Here is a 17,872-nt window from a genome sequence, read left to right as displayed (position 1 = left end):
ACTCTTGCTCTAGGTGAAACTCCACAACATGAGAGGGAGCAAACAAGACTAAGCCAGCAAAACGTCAATATAACTATCCATTCCCTATCTCCACCACTTAACCATTGCCAGTTAGTCTGCACCGATGACATTTCCATTGATGTATCAGGGCAGCACAGTGGTTTGCACCGCAGCCTCACAGCTCCAGCAACCCGGGTTCGGTTCTGAGTACTGCCTGTGCGGAGTTTGCAAGTTCTCCCTGTGACTGCATAGGTTTCCTCCGGGTGGTCCGGTTTCCTCCCACATGCCAAAGACTTGCAGGTTGATAGGTAACTTGGCCATTGTAAAAATTGCCCCTAGTGTAGGTAGGTGGGAGGAGAATTGAGGGAAGGTGGGGATGTGAGAGGGAAAATGGGAGTAACGTAGGATTAGTATAAATGTTGATGGTCGGCGCGGACTTGGTGGGCCAAAGGGCCTGTTTTGGTGCGGTATCTCTCTATGACTCTACAGTAACCATTATATACGGAAGACTATTTGCTTCAATTCTGCACTTATCAAACTTATATCTGTCTATTGTCAGCCCAAATGATGAACATCGCATTAATTTTAATATTGGTGGTCTCTCCCATATAACTCTCCTCTCAATCGAGACGTATCACAAAAACATAGAAGTGGGCCATTAGGCCCATCGAGCCTACTCCACCATTCTGTTACCTATAGCATGTCTATCTTTTTAAATACAATTCCACTCTCTTCTCCCTTACTTTCCAAATAAGTATCTATCTCCCTTTGATATACCTCAATTAATCCTGGATTGATGACTTTCTGGGGCAATGTGGAAGAAGTCTTCCCAGATTAATTGTTCACCAGCTTATCTCAAATCCTAACATTCTGTCACCTGCTTGTGGATTCCCCAAGTGGAGAGTGGAGTCATTTCCCATCTATTGCATCAAATGTTTTTTGAACACCTCAATCACATCAGTCTTAACATCCTCCCCTGCAGGGAATGACCCCAAGTTTATCCAGCCCGCTCAGACCCTTTGTTCCAAGTATCAATCTGGTGAATGGATTCTCAACCATCTTGCTCTGCCAGTATATCCATCCTATGGTAGGATGGCCAAATGAGGCCTGACCAGCACTCTGTATATATGCAGTTGCACTTTTATATTTTAGATCTTCTGTGATGCAAATCCAGGACTGAGCAAAAACTATAAAGAAAATTCAATATTCAGGAGAGTTAAACAATCTCTCCTTACCCTGCAGCATCTTATTTTCAGCATCCTTTAGAAGGGACAAAGATGTAGGACACCAAGTAGGCAGCCAACTAAGGAGCCATCCTAACCTAGGAAAAGAAAAGAGTTAAACATTGAGAAACATATGCACCATCAGACACGCAACAGCAATTCTGCGAGATAACATTTACCACTGAGCAAAGTGCTTCTTGAGAACACACACTCATTTCAGACAGGACTAATAATCTCATTACTGTGCCTCAGATGAATGAAATATAGAGCTTATCAAACGATACTGACTGTCAAGTCTTCCAAAATTTAGAGAAAATACAACAAGTATGAAACCCTGACACAGGTGCATCACCAGCTTCCTCTAGAAGGCAAGAATGTGTGACCATGTCAAATACTTGCAGTTCCATAAGCACAGAGACCCTGGCCTTCTCAATTTCTGTCACTATGACTGAGCAGGCCAGCTCCCAGGAATTGTGACTTGGAACTTGGTATCCTGCACAATCCTATTCATTCCCCTTCCTAACAATTTATCAGATCTGCACCAAAGGTTGACAGGAGTCTGGAAACACATCAAATTCAGCCTAGAAGGCAGGAGTCTTCCTAAAAATCCTTCAAGGCTAGTTGGCACTCTACGCAAAGTGGAGCAGCAAGAAACTCAAAACAACCACAAGAAAGGTAACAGAGGCTGGGGCAACCTCTGCATAAGGGCCCTTCCAATAGCTAGCAGGTAAATTCAACCCGCATCCAAAGTGAAAGGCATCGCTGCTTCCAGACACCAAGCAATTCCAACGGCAGAGTGATTAAAATCAGAGATGCAAAAAAGGCCAGAATTAGATGAACGCAGATATCTCAGAGCAGTGGGGCTGGGGGAGATGACAGAGATTGGGGGTGGGTGAGGCCATGGGAGGACATTAAAACAAGCGTGACAATTTTACAATCAAGGTGCTGCTTAACTGGGAACCAATGCAAGTCAGTGAGTACAGGGGTAATGGGCTGAATGGGACCTGGGGCAAGTAAGGACACAGGATGGCTGTTATTAACTTCTTCCTCCTCTGTGTACATAGGCAGCAGAGGCTTGCATGACGTCACATTTAAGTGATAGGCAGGCCAGGACTGTGTTGGAATAGTCAAGCCTAGGCGTAACAAAGGCACGAAGGAGCTTTTCAGCAGCAGATGAGCTGAAGCACTCTCTAGGATATTACTGTCCACTATTTATGGGTGGACATTCAGTCTCTGCTCTCTGGGATATTACTGTCCATTATATACGGGTGCACGTTCAGTCCCTGCTCTCTGAGATAATACTCTCCATTATATATGGCTGGACATTCAGTCCCTGCTCTCTGGGATATTACTGTCCATTATATATGGGTGGACATTCAGTCCCCACTCTCTGGGATATTACTGTCCAATATTTATGGATGGACATTCAGTCCCTGCTCTCTGGGATATTACTGTCCATTACATAAGGGTGGACGTTCAGTCGCTGCTCTCTGAGATAATACTCTCCATTATATATGGCTGGACATTCAGTCCCTGCTCTCTGGGATATTACTGTCCATTATATACGGGTGGACATTCAGTCCCTGCTCTCTGGGATATTACTGTCCATTATATCCGGGTGGACATTCAGTCCCTGCTCTCTGGGATATTACTGTCCATTATATACGGGTGGACATTCAGTCCCTGCTCTCTGGGATATTACTGTCCATTATATACGGGTGGACATTCAGTCCCTGCTCTCTGGGATATTACTGTCCATTATATACGGGTGGACATTCAGTCCCTGCTCTCTGGGATATTACTGTCCATTATATACGGGTGGACATTCAGTCCCTGCTCTCTGGGATATTACTGTCCATTATATACGGGTGGACATTCAGTCCCTGCTCTCTGGGATATTACTGTCCATTATATATGGGTGGACATTCAGTCCCTGCTCTCTGGGATATTACTGTCCATTATATACGGGTGGACATTCAGTCCCTGCTCTCTGGGATATTACTGTCCATTATATACGGGTGGACATTCAGTCCCTGCTCTCTGGGATATTACTGTCCAATATATATGGGTGGACATTCAGTCCCTGCTCTCTGGGATATGACTGTCCATTATATATGGGTGGACATTCAGTCCCTGCTCTCTGGGATATTACTGTCCATTATATATGGGTGGACATTCAGTCCCTGCTCTCTGGGATATGACTGTCCATTATATATGGGTGGACATTCAGTCCCTGCTCTCTGGGATATGACTGTCCATTATATATGGGTGGACATTCAGTCCCTGCTCTCTGGGATATGACTGTCCAATATTTATGGGTGGACATTCAGTCCCTGCTCTCTGGGATATTACTGTCCATTATATACGGGTGGACATTCAGTCCCTGCTCTCTGGGATATTACTGTCCATTATATCCGGGTGGACATTCAGTCCCTGCTCTCTGGGATATTACTGTCCATTATATACGGGTGGACATTCAGTCCCTGCTCTCTGGGATATTACTGTCCATTATATACGGGTGGACATTCAGTCCCTGCTCTCTGGGATATTACTGTCCATTATATATGGATGGACATTCAGTCCCTGCTCTCTGGGATATTACTGTCCATTATATACGGGTGGACATTCAGTCCCTGCTCTCTGGGATATTACTGTCCATTATATACGGGTGGACATTCAGTCCCTGCTCTCTGGGATATTACTGTCCATTATATATGGATGGACATTCAGTCCCTGCTCTCTGGGATATTACTGTCCATTATATATGGATGGACATTCAGTCCCTGCTCTCTGGGATATTACTGTCCATTATATCCGGGTGGACATTCAGTCCCTGCTCTCTGGGATATTACTGTCCATTATATCCGGGTGGACATTCAGTCCCTGCTCTCTGGGATATTACTGTCCATCATATATGGATGGACATTCAGTCCCTGCTCTCTGGGATATTACTGTCCATTATATACGGGTGGACATTCAGTCCCTGCTCTCTGGGATATTACTGTCCATTATATACGGGTGGACATTCAGTCCCTGCTCTCTGGGATATTACTGTCCATTATATACGGGTGGACATGCAGTCCCTGCTCTCTGGGATATTACTGTCCATTATATACGGGTGGACATTCAGTCCCTGCTCTCTGGGATATTACTGTCCATTATATACGGGTGGACATTCAGTCCCTGCTCTCTGGGATATTACTGTCCATTATATACGGGTGGACATTCAGTCCCTGCTCTCTGGGATATTACTGTCCATTACATACGGGTGGACATTCAGTCCCTGCTCTCTGGGATATTACTGTCCATTATATACGGGTGGACATTCAGTCCCTGCTCTCTGGGATATTACTGTCCATTATATACGGGTGGACATTCAGTCCCTGCTCTCTGGGATATTACTGTCCATTATATACGGGTGGACATTCAGTCCCTGCTCTCTGGGATATTACTGTCCATTATATACGGGTGGACATTCAGTCCCTGCTCTCTGGGATATTACTGTCCATTACATACGGGTGGACATTCAGTCCCTGCTCTCTGGGATATTACTGTCCATTATATACGGGTGGACATTCAGTCCCTGCTCTCTGGGATATTACTGTCCATTATATCCGGGTGGACATTCAGTCCCTGCTCTCTGGGATATTACTGTCCATTATATACGGGTGGACATTCAGTCCCTGCTCTCTGGGATATTACTGTCCATTATATCCGGGTGGACATTCAGTCCCTGGTCTCTGGGATATTACTGTCCATTATATCCGGGTGGACATTCAGTCCCTGCTCTCTGGGATATTACTGTCCATTATATACGGGTGGACATTCAGTCCCTGCTCTCTGGGATATTACTGTCCATTATATACGGGTGGACATTCAGTCCCTGCTCTCTGGGATATTACTGTCCATTATATCCGGGTGGACATTCAGTCCCTGCTCTCTGGGATATTACTGTCCATTATATACGGGTGGACATTCAGTCCCTGCTCTCTGGGATATTACTGTCCACTATATACGGGTGGACATTCAGTCCCTGCTCTCTGGGATATTACTGTCCATTATATACGGGTGGACATTCAGTCCCTGCTCTCTGGGATATTACTGTCCATTATATCCGGGTGGACATTCAGTCCCTGCTCTCTGGGATATTACTGTCCATTATATATGAATGGACATTCAGTCCCTGCTCTCTGGGATATTACTGTCCATTATATCCGGGTGGACATTCAGTCCCTGCTCTCTGGGATATTACTGTCCATTATATATGGATGGACATTCAGTCCCTGCTCTCTGGGATATTACTGTCCATTATATCCGGGTGGACATTCAGTCCCTGCTCTCTGGGATATTACTGTCCATTATATATGGGTGGACATTCGGTCCCTGCTCTCTGGGATATTACTGTCCATTATATCCGGGTGGACATTCAGTCCCTGCTCTCTGGGATATTACTGTCCATTATATATGGGTGGACATTCGGTCCCTGCTCTCTGGGATATTACTGTCCATTATATACAGGTGGACATTCAGTCCCTGCTCTCTGGGATATTACTGTCCATTATATCCGGGTAGACATTCAGTCCCTGCTCTCTGGGATATTACTGTCCATGATATATGGGTGGACATTCAGTCCCTGCTCTCTGGGATATTACTGTCCATTATATCCGGGTAGACATTCAGTCCCTGCTCTCTGGGATATTACTGTCCATGATATATGGGTGGACATTCAGTCCCTGCTCTCTGGGATATTACTGTCCATGATATATGGGTGGACATTCAGTCCCTGCTCTCTGGGATATTACTGTCCATTATATACAGGTGGACATTCAGTCCCTGCTCTCTGGGATATTACTGTCTATTATATCCGGGTAGACATTCAGTCCCTGCTCTCTGGGATATTACTGTCCATGATATATGGGTGGACATTCAGTCCCTGCTCTCTGGGATATTACTGTCCATGATATATGGGTGGACATTCAGTCCCTGCTCTCTGGGATATTACTGTCCATTATATACAGGTGGACATTCAGTCCCTGCTCTCTGGGATATTACTGTCCATTATATCCGGGTAGACATTCAGTCCCTGCTCTCTGGGATATTACTGTCCATTATATATGGGTGGACATTCAGTCCCTGCTCTCTGGGATATTACTGTCCATTATATCCGGGTGGACATTCAGTCCCTGCTCTCTGGGATATTACTGTCCATGATATATGGGTGGACATTCAGTCCCTGCTCTCTGGGATATTACTGTCCATTATATACGGGTGGACATTCAGTCCCTGCTCTCTGGGATATTACTGTCCATTATATACGGGTGGACATTCAGTCCCTGCTCTCTGGGATATTACTGTCCATTATATACGGGTGGACATTCAGTCCCTGCTCTCTGGGATATTACTGTCCATTATATACGGGTGGACATTCAGTCCCTGCTCTCTGGGATATTACTGTCCATTATATATGGGTGGACATTCAGTCCCTGCTCTCTGGGATATTACTGTCCATTATATACGGGTGGACATTCAGTCCCTGCTCTCTGGGATATTACTGTCCATTATATACGGGTGGACATTCAGTCCCTGCTCTCTGGGATATTACTGTCCATTATATACGGGTGGACATTCAGTCCCTGCTCTCTGGGATATTACTGTCCATTATATACGGGTGGACATTCAGTCCCTGCTCTCTGGGATATTACTGTCCATTATATATGGGTGGACATTCAGTCCCTGCTCTCTGGGATATTACTGTCCATTATATACGGGTGGACATTCAGTCCCTGCTCTCTGGGATATTACTGTCCATTATATCCGGGTGGACATTCAGTCCCTGCTCTCTGGGATATTACTGTCCATTATATACGGGTGGACATTCGGTCCCTGCTCTCTGGGATATTACTGTCCATTATATATGGGTGGACATTCAGTCCCTGCTCTCTGGGATATTACTGTCCATTATATCCGGGTGGACATTCAGTCCCTGCTCTCTGGGATATTACTGTCCATGATATATGGGTGGACATTCAGTCCTGCTCTCTGGGATATTACTGACCATGATATATGGGTGGACATTCAGTCCCTGCTCTCTGGGATATTACTGTCCATTATATACGGGTGGACATTCAGTCCCTGCTCTCTGGGATATTACTGTCCATTATATCCGGGTGGACATTCAGTCCCTGCTCTCTGGGATATTACTGTCCATTATATATGGGTGGACATTCAGTCCCTGCTCTCTGGGATATTACTGTCCATTATATCCGGGTGGACATTCAGTCCCTGCTCTCTGGGATATTACTGTCCATGATATATGGGTGGACATTCAGTCCTGCTCTCTGGGATATTACTGACCATGATATATGGGTGGACATTCAGTCCCTGTTCTCTGGGATATTACTGTCCATTATATACGGGTGGACATTCAGTCCCTGCTCTCTGGGATATTACTGTCCATTATATCCGGGTGGACATTCAGTCCCTGCTCTCTGGGATATTACTGTCCATTATATCCGGGTGGACATTCAGTCCCTGCTCTCTGGGATATTACTGTCCATGATATATGGGTGGACATTCAGTCCCTGCTCTCTGGGATATTACTGTCCATTATATATAATGGACAATATGAAAGGCACAATTCAACATGGTGGCTCCTCATCAGAGCCCTTTCCTATCCTGAGTGGTGTGAAACAGGGCTGTGTTCTCGCACCCACACTTTTTGGGAATTTCTTCTCCCTGCTGCTTTCACATGCGTTCAAATCCTCTGAAGAAGGAATTTTCCTCCACACAAGATCAGGGGGCAGGTTGTTCAACCTTGCCCGTCTAAGAGCGAAGTCCAAAGTACGGAAAGTCCTCATCAGAGAACTCCTCTTTGCTGACGATGCTGCTTTAACATCTCACACTGAAGAATGCCTGCAGAGTCTCATCGACAGGTTTGCGTCTGCCTGCAATGAATTTGGCCTAACCATCAGCCTCAAGAAAACGAACATCATGGGGCAGGATGTCAGAAACGCTCCATCCATCAATATTGGCGACCACGCTCTGGAAGTGGTTCAAGAGTTCACCTACCTAGGCTCAACTATCACCAGTAACCTGTCTCTAGATGCAGAAATCAACAAGCGCATGGGTAAGGCTTCCACTGCTATGTTCAGACTGGCCAAGAGAGTGTGGGAAAATGGCGCACTGACACGGAACACAAAAGTCCGAGTGTATCAGGCCTGTGTCCTCAGTACCTTGCTCTACGGCAGCGAGGCCTGGACAACGTATGCCAGCCAAGAGCGACGTCTCAATTCATTCCATCTTCGCTGCCTTCGGAGAATACTTGGCATCAGGTGGCAGGACTATATCTCCAACACAGAAGTCCTTGAAGCGGCCAACATCCCCAGCTTATACACACTACTGAGTCAGCGGCGCTTGAGATGGCTTGGCCATGTGAGCCGCATGGAAGATGGCAGGATCCCCAAAGACACATTGTACAGCGAGCTCGCCACTGGTATCAGACCCACCGGCCGTCCATGTCTCCGTTATAAAGACGTCTGCAAACGCGACATGAAATCGTGTGACATTGATCACAAGTCGTGGGAGTCAGTTGCCAGCATTCGCCAGAGCTGGCGGGCAGCCATAAAGACAGGGCTAAATTGTGGCGAGTCGAAGAGACTTAGTAGTTGGCAGGACAAAAGACAGAGGCGCAAGGGGAGAGCCAACTGTGCAACAGCCCCAACAAACAAATTTCTCTGCAGCACCTGTGGAAGAGCCTGTCACTCCAGAATTGGCCTTTATAGCCACTCCAGGCGCTGCTTCACAAACCACTGACCACCTCCAGGCGCGTATCCATTGTCTCTCGAGATAAGGAGGCCCAAAAGAAAAAAGAAATATCCGGGTGGACATTCAGTCCCTGCTCTCTGGGATATTACTGTCCATTATATACGGGTGGACATTCAGTCCCTGCTCTCTGGGATATTACTGTCCATTATATCCGGGTGGACATTCAGTCCCTGCTCTCTGGGATATTACTGTCTATGATATATGGGTGGACATTCAGTCCTGCTCTCTGGGATATTACTGTCCATTATATACGGGTGGACATTCAGTCCCTGTTCTCTGGGATATTACTGTCCATTATATATGGGTGGACATTCAGTCCCTGTTCTCTGGGATATTACTGTCCATTATATACGGGTGGACATTCAGTCCCTGTTCTCTGGGATATTACTGTCCATTATATATGGGTGGACATTCAGTCCCTGCTCGCTGGGATATTACTGTCCATTATATATGGGTGGACATTCAGTCCCTGCTCTCTGGGATATTACTGTCCAATATTTATGGGTGGACATTCAGTCCCTGCTCTCTGGGATATTACTGTCCATTATATACGGGTGGACATTCAGTCCCTGCTCTCTGGGATATTACTGTCCATTATATACGGGTGGACATTCAGTCCCTGCTCTCTGGGATATTACTGTCCATTATATACGGGTGGACATTCAGTCCCTGCTCTCTGGGATATTACTGTCCATTATATACGGGTGGACATTCAGTCCCTGCTCTCTGGGATATTACTGTCCATTATATCCGGGTGGACATTCAGTCCCTGCTCTCTGGGATATTACTGTCCATTATATCCGGGTGGACATTCAGTCCCTGCTCTCTGGGATATTACTGTCCATTATATACGGGTGGACATTCAGTCCCTGCTCTCTGGGATATTACTGTCCATTATATACGGGTGGACATTCAGTCCCTGTTCTCTGGGATATTACTGTCCATTATATACGGGTGGACATTCAGTCCCTGCTCTCTGGGATATTACTGTCCATTATATCCGGGTGGACATTCAGTCCCTGCTCTCTGGGATATTACTGTCCATTATATCCGGGTGGACATTCAGTCCCTGCTCTCTGGGATATTACTGTCCATTATATCCGGGTGGACATTCAGTCCCTGCTCTCTGGGATATTACTGTCCATGATATATGGGTGGACATTCAGTCCCTGCTCTCTGGGATATTACTGTCCATTATATCCGGGTGGACATTCAGTCCCTGCTCTCTGGGATATTACTGTCCATTATATCCGGGTGGACATTCAGTCCCTGCTCTCTGGGATATTACTGTCCATTATATCTGGGTGGACATTCAGTCCCTGCTCTCTGGGATATTACTGTCCATTATATCCGGGTGGACATTCAGTCCCTGCTCTCTGGGATATTACTGTCCATTATATCCGGGTGGACATTCAGTCCCTGCTCTCTGGGATATTACTGTCCATTATATCCGGGTGGACATTCAGTCCCTGCTCTCTGGGATATTACTGTCCATTATATCCGGGTGGACATTCAGTCCCTGCTCTCTGGGATATGACTGTCCATTATATCCGGGTAGACATTCAGTCCCTGCTCTCTGGGATATTACTGTCCATGATATATGGGTGGACATTCAGTCCCTGCTCTCTGGGATATTACTGTCCATTATATCCGGGTGGACATTCAGTCCCTGCTCTCTGGGATATTACTGTCCATTATATATGGGTGGACATTCAGTCCCTGCTCTCTGGGATATTACTGTCCATTATATCCGGGTGGACATTCAGTCCCTGCTCTCTGGGATATTAATGTCCATTATATCCGGGTGGACATTCAGTCCCTGCTCTCTGGGATATGACTGTCCATTATATCCGGGTGGACATTCAGTCCCTGCTCTCTGGGATATTACTGTCCATTATATACGGGTGGACATTCAGTCCCTGCTCTCTGGGATATTAATGTCCATTATATCCGGGTGGACATTCAGTCCCTGCTCTCTGGGATATTACTGTCCATTATATATGGGTGGACATTCAGTCCCTGCTCTCTGGGATATTACTGTCCATTATATCCGGGTGGACATTCAGTCCCTGCTCTCTGGGATATTAATGTCCATTATATCCGGGTGGACATTCAGTCCCTGCTCTCTGGGATATTACTGTCCATTATATCCGGGTGGACATTCAGTCCCTGCTCTCTGGGATATTACTGTCCATTATATACGGGTGGACATTCACTCCCTGCTCTCTGGGATATTACTGTCCATTATATCCGGGTGGACATTCAGTCCCTGCTCTCTGGGATATTACTGTCCATTATATACGGGTGGACATTCAGTCCCTGCTCTCTGGGATATTACTGCCCATTATATACGGGTGGACATTCAGTCCCTGCTCTCTGGGATATTACTGTCCATTATATACGGGTGGACATTCAGTCCCTGCTCTCTGGGATATTACTGTCCATTATATACGGGTGGACATTCAGTCCCTGCTCTCTGGGATATTACTGTCCATTATATATGGATGGACATTCAGTCCCTGCTCTCTGGGATATTACTGTCCATTATATCCGGGTGGACATTCAGTCCCTGCTCTCTGGGATATTACTGTCCATTATATACGGGTGGACATTCAGTCCCTGCTCTCTGGGATATTACTGTCCATTATATATGGATGGACATTCAGTCCCTGCTCTCTGGGATATTACTGTCCATTATATCCGGGTGGACATGCAGTCCCTGCTCTCTGGGATATTACTGTCCATTATATACGGGTGGACATTCAGTCCCTGCTCTCTGGGATATTACTGTCCATTATATATGGATGGACATTCAGTCCCTGCTCTCTGGGATATTACTGTCCATTATATCCGGGTGGACATTCGGTCCCTGTTCTCTGGGATATTACTGTCCATTATATACGGGTGGACATTCAGTCCCTGCTCTCTGGGATATTACTGTCCATTATATCCGGGTGGACATTCAGTCCCTGCTCTCTGGGATATTACTGTCCATTATATCCGGGTGGACATTCAGTCCCTGTTCTCTGGGATATTACTGTCCATTATATACGGGTGGACATTCAGTCCCTGCTCTCTGGGATATTACTGTCCATTATATACGGGTGGACATTCAGTCCCTGCTCTCTGGGATATTACTGTCCATTATATATGGATGGACATTCAGTCCCTGCTCTCTGGGATATTACTGTCCATTATATCCGGGTGGACATTCAGTCCCTGCTCTCTGGGATATTACTGTCCATTATATACGGGTGGACATTCAGTCCCTGCTCTCTGGGATATTACTGTCCATTATATCCGGGTGGACATTCAGTCCCTGCTCTCTGGGATATTACTGTCCATTATATCCGGGTGGACATTCAGTCCCTGTTCTCTGGGATATTACTGTCCATTATATACGGGTGGACATTCAGTCCCTGCTCTCTGGGATATTACTGTCCATTATATCCGGGTGGACATTCAGTCCCTGCTCTCTGGGATATTACTGTCCATTATATCCGGGTGGACATTCAGTCCCTGTTCTCTGGGATATTACTGTCCATTATATCCGGGTGGACATTCAGTCCCTGCTCTCTGGGATATTACTGTCCATTATATCCGGGTGGACATTCAGTCCCTGCTCTCTGGGATATTACTGTCCATTATATACGGGTGGACATTCAGTCCCTGCTCTCTGGGATATTACTGTCCATTATATCCGGGTGGACATTCAGTCCCTGCTCTCTGGGATATTACTGTCCATTATATACGGGTGGACATTCAGTCCCTGCTCTCTGGGATATTACTGTCCATTATATACGGGTGGACATTCAGTCCCTGTTCTCTGGGATATTACTGTCCATTATATCCGGGTGGACATTCAGTCCCTGTTCTCTGGGATATTACTGTCCATTATATCCGGGTGGACATTCAGTCCCTGCTCTCTGGGATATTACTGTCCATTATATCCGGGTGGACATTCAGTCCCTGCTCTCTGGGATATTACTGTCCATTATATCCGGGTGGACATTCAGTCCCTGCTCTCTGGGATATTACTGTCCATTATATCCGGGTGGACATTCAGTCCCTGCTCTCTGGGATATTACTGTCCATTATATCCGGGTGGACATTCAGTCCCTGTTCTCTGGGATATTACTGTCCATTATATCCGGGTGGACATTCAGTCCCTGCTCTCTGGGATATTACTGTCCATTATATCCGGGTGGACATTCAGTCCCTGCTCTCTGGGATATTACTGTCCATTATATACGGGTGGACATTCAGTCCCTGCTCTCTGGGATATTACTGTCCATTATATCCGGGTGGACATTCAGTCCCTGCTCTCTGGGATATTACTGTCCATTATATACGGGTGGACATTCAGTCCCTGCTCTCTGGGATATTACTGTCCATTATATACGGGTGGACATTCAGTCCCTGTTCTCTGGGATATTACTGTCCATTATATCCGGGTGGACATTCAGTCCCTGTTCTCTGGGATATTACTGTCCATTATATCCGGGTGGACATTCAGTCCCTGCTCTCTGGGATATTACTGTCCATTATATCCGGGTGGACATTCAGTCCCTGCTCTCTGGGATATTACTGTCCATTATATCCGGGTGGACATTCAGTCCCTGCTCTCTGGGATATTACTGTCCATTATATCCGGGTGGACATTCAGTCCCTGTTCTCTGGGATATTACTGTCCATTATATCCGGGTGGACATTCAGTCCCTGCTCTCTGGGATATTACTGTCCATTATATCCGGGTGGACATTCAGTCCCTGCTCTCTGGGATATTACTGTCCATTATATACGGGTGGACATTCAGTCCCTGTTCTCTGGGATATTACTGTCCATTATATCCGGGTGGACATTCAGTCCCTGTTCTCTGGGATATTACTGTCCATTAAATACGGGTGGACATTCAGTCCCTGCTCTCTGGGATATTACTGTCCATTATATCCGGGTGGACATTCAGTCCCTGCTCTCTGGGATATTACTGTCCATTATATCCGGGTGGACATTCAGTCCCTGCTCTCTGGGATATTACTGTCCATTATATCCGGGTGGACATTCAGTCCCTGCTCTCTGGGATATTACTGTCCATTATATACGGGTGGACATTCAGTCCCTGCTCTCTGGGATATTACTGTCCATTATATCCGGGTGGACATTCAGTCCCTGCTCTCTGGGATATTACTGTCCATTATATCCGGGTGGACATTCAGTCCCTGCTCTCTGGGATATTACTGTCCATTATATCCGGGTGGACATTCAGTCCCTGCTCTCTGGGATATTACTGTCCATTATATACGGGTGGACATTCAGTCCCTGCTCTCTGGGATATTACTGTCCATTATATCCGGGTGGACATTCAGTCCCTGCTCTCTGGGATATTACTGTCCATTATATCCGGGTGGACATTCAGTCCCTGCTCTCTGGGATATTACTGTCCATTATATACGGGTGGACATTCAGTCCCTGCTCTCTGGGATATTACTGTCCATTATATCCGGGTGGACATTCAGTCCCTGCTCTCTGGGATATTACTGTCCATTATATACGGGTGGACATTCAGTCCCTGCTCTCTGGGATATTACTGTCTATTATATCCGGGTGGACATTCAGTCCCTGCTCTCTGGGATATTACTGTCCATTATATACGGGTGGACATTCAGTCCCTGCTCTCTGGGATATTACTGTCCATTATATCCGGGTGGACATTCAGTCCCTGCTCTCTGGGATATTACTGTCCATTATATCCGGGTGGACATTCAGTCCCTGCTCTCTGGGATATTACTGTCCATTATATCCGGGTGGACATTCAGTCCCTGCTCTCTGGGATATTACTGTCCATTATATCCGGGTGGACATTCAGTCCCTGCTCTCTGGGATATTACTGTCCATTATATCCGGGTGGACATTCAGTCCCTGCTCTCTGGGATATTACTGTCCATTATATCCGGGTGGACATTCAGTCCCTGCTCTCTGGGATATTACTGTCCATTATATCCGGGTGGACATTCAGTCCCTGCTCTCTGGGATATTACTGTCCATTATATCCGGGTGGACATTCAGTCCCTGCTCTCTGGGATATTACTGTCCATTATATACGGGTGGACATTCAGTCCCTGCTCTCTGGGATATTACTGTCCATTATATACGGGTGGACATTCAGTCCCTGCTCTCTGGGATATTACTGTCCATTATATACGGGTGGACATTCAGTCCCTGCACTCTGGGATATTACTGTCCATTATATACGGGTGGACATTCAGTCCCTGCTCTCTGGGATATTACTGTCCATTATATACGGGTGGACATTCAGTCCCTGCTCTCTGGGATATTACTGTCCATTATATACGGGTGGACATTCAGTCCCTGCTCTCTGGGATATTACTGTCCATTATATACGGGTGGACATTCAGTCCCTGCTCTCTGGGATATTACTGTCCATTATATCCGGGTGGACATTCAGTCCCTGCTCTCTGGGATATTACTGTCCATTATATACGGGTGGACATTCAGTCCCTGCTCTCTGGGATATTACTGTCCATTATATACGGGTGGACATTCAGTCCCTGCTCTCTGGGATATTACTGTCCATTATATACGGGTGGACATTCAGTCCCTGCTCTCTGGGATATTACTGTCCATTATATCCGGGTGGACATTCAGTCCCTGCTCTCTGGGATATTACTGTCCATTATATATGGGTGGACATTCAGTCCCTGCTCTCTGGGATATTACTGTCCATTATATACGGGTGGACATTCAGTCCCTGCTCTCTGGGATATTACTGTCCATTATATACGGGTGGACATTCAGTCCCTGCTCTCTGGGATATTACTGTCCATTATATACGGGTGGACATTCAGTCCCTGCTCTCTGGGATATTACTGTCCATTATATCCGGGTGGACATTCAGTCCCTGCTCTCTGGGATATTACTGTCCATTATATATGGGTGGACATTCAGTCCCTGCTCTCTGGGATATTACTGTCCATTATATACGGGTGGACATTCAGTCCCTGCTCTCTGGGATATTACTGTCCATTATATACGGGTGGACATTCAGTCCCTGCTCTCTGGGATATTACTGTCCATTATATACGGGTGGACATTCAGTCCCTGCTCTCTGGGATATTACTGTCCATTATATACGGGTGGACATTCAGTCCCTGCTCTCTGGGATATTACTGTCCATTATATACAGGTGGACATTCAGTCCCTGCTCTCTGGGATATTACTGTCCATTATATACGGGTGGACATTCAGTCCCTGCTCTCTGGGATATTACTGTCCATTATATACGGGTGGACATTCAGTCCCTGCTCTCTGGGATATTACTGTCCATTATATACGGGTGGACATTCAGTCCCTGCTCTCTGGGATATTACTGTCCATTATATACGGGTGGACATTCAGTCCCTGCTCTCTGGGATATTACTGTCCATTATATATGGGTGGACATTCAGTCCCTGCTCTCTGGGATATTACTGTCCATTATATACGGGTGGACATTCAGTCCCTGCTCTCTGGGATATTACTGTCCATTATATATGGGTGGACATTCAGTCCCTGCTCTCTGGGATATTACTGTCCATTACATACGGGTGGACATTCAGTCCCTGCTCTCTGGGATATTACTGTCCATTATATACGGGTGGACATTCAGTCCCTGCTCTCTGGGATATTACTGTCCATTATATATGGGTGGACATTCAGTCCCTGCTCTCTGGGATATTACTGTCCATTACATACGGGTGGACATTCAGTCCCTGCTCTCTGGGATATTACTGTCCATTATATACGGGTGGACATTCAGTCCCTGCTCTCTGGGATATTACTGTCCATTATATATGGGTGGACATTCAGTCCCTGCTCTCTGGGATATTACTGTCCATTACATACGGGTGGACATTCAGTCCCTGCTCTCTGGGATATTACTGTCCATTATATACGGGTGGACATTCAGTCCCTGCTCTCTGGGATATTACTGTCCATTATATACGGGTGGACATTCAGTCCCTGCTCTCTGGGATATTACTGTCCATTATATCCGGGTGGACATTCAGTCCCTGCTCTCTGGGATATTACTGTCCATTGTCCGCTCTTCGACCAGTTTTACTCACAGTCCCGCTCCCGAAGATTCCGCCGCCATATTGACCCGGACAAAACGTTCCCACGTTCCATTCCGCAACGTCATCAGCAATGGGAGAAACAAGGAGACGAGGGCGGGACAGGAGCGGACGCTGGCGCTACCTGGGAGGACCCAGCGGCCATCTTCGTAATGGAGACTGGAGGTAATCGGCGGCGGGAAGCGGGCAGCAAGTGCGGACCGTCTTGTCAGTTAGAGGTCACGTCGATTTTTATTAAATAATTGTGTTTTTCCCCCTGTGAACAGAATGGGGATGGGCAGCTGGTACCGTTTTCTGCTGCGGGCTGTGTCAGCAAATGACAGTGTGGCTCCTTTTTCACCCTCACCCCTCCAATGTTTATTCTCATTATCTTTGAAGGTTTGTTATGCATTGTGAAATAGCAGGTTCCAAGCCCGGGCTTGGATAAGGGGCGGGGCGGTGACCAAGGTGCCGAACGTCATTGATGACGCATTTGATGTCTCTATAACGTCACCAATGTCCCTAACTGTCCACCCTTAGCTCAATGTCCTTTTTTTATTCATTCATGTGTTGTGGGCGTTGCTGGCCAGGCCAGCTTTTATTTCCCACCCCTAATTGCCCTTGAGAAGGTGGTGGTGAGCTCATTTTTTGAACCGCTGCAGTCCATGTGGGCTGGGTACACCCACAGTGCTGTTAGGAAGGGAGTTCCAGCATTTT

The 17,872-nt window shown here is 46.6% G+C and overlaps 1 protein-coding gene across 2 annotated transcripts in view; it reads right to left on the bottom strand.

Annotated features, from left to right (window-relative positions):
- The window catches only part of abhd5a (abhydrolase domain containing 5a), a 46,863-nt gene extending 29,321 nt beyond the window's left edge, over positions 1 to 17,542 (bottom strand). Inside the window, exons 1-2 of one of the 2 annotated variants that reach the window (XM_068032577.1) lie at positions 17,171 to 17,542; positions 1,236 to 1,321 (exon numbers count right to left, since the gene is read on the bottom strand). In XM_068032577.1, coding sequence (XP_067888678.1) covers positions 1,236 to 1,321; positions 17,171 to 17,244 — 160 coding nt within the window. In that variant the 5' untranslated portion in view covers positions 17,245 to 17,542. The remainder of the gene's footprint in view (positions 1 to 1,235; positions 1,322 to 17,170) is intronic. The other variant, XM_068032578.1, reaches the window with a different exon arrangement.
- Between the last annotated feature and the right edge of the window lie 330 nt (positions 17,543 to 17,872).

Source organism: Heterodontus francisci, chromosome 5, assembly GCF_036365525.1.
Source record: "Heterodontus francisci isolate sHetFra1 chromosome 5, sHetFra1.hap1, whole genome shotgun sequence".
In the NCBI taxonomy this organism is placed as follows: domain Eukaryota; kingdom Metazoa; phylum Chordata; class Chondrichthyes; order Heterodontiformes; family Heterodontidae; genus Heterodontus; species Heterodontus francisci.
Note: the sequence above shows the minus strand (reverse complement) of the source record. Positions and strands in the feature narration are given on the sequence as shown.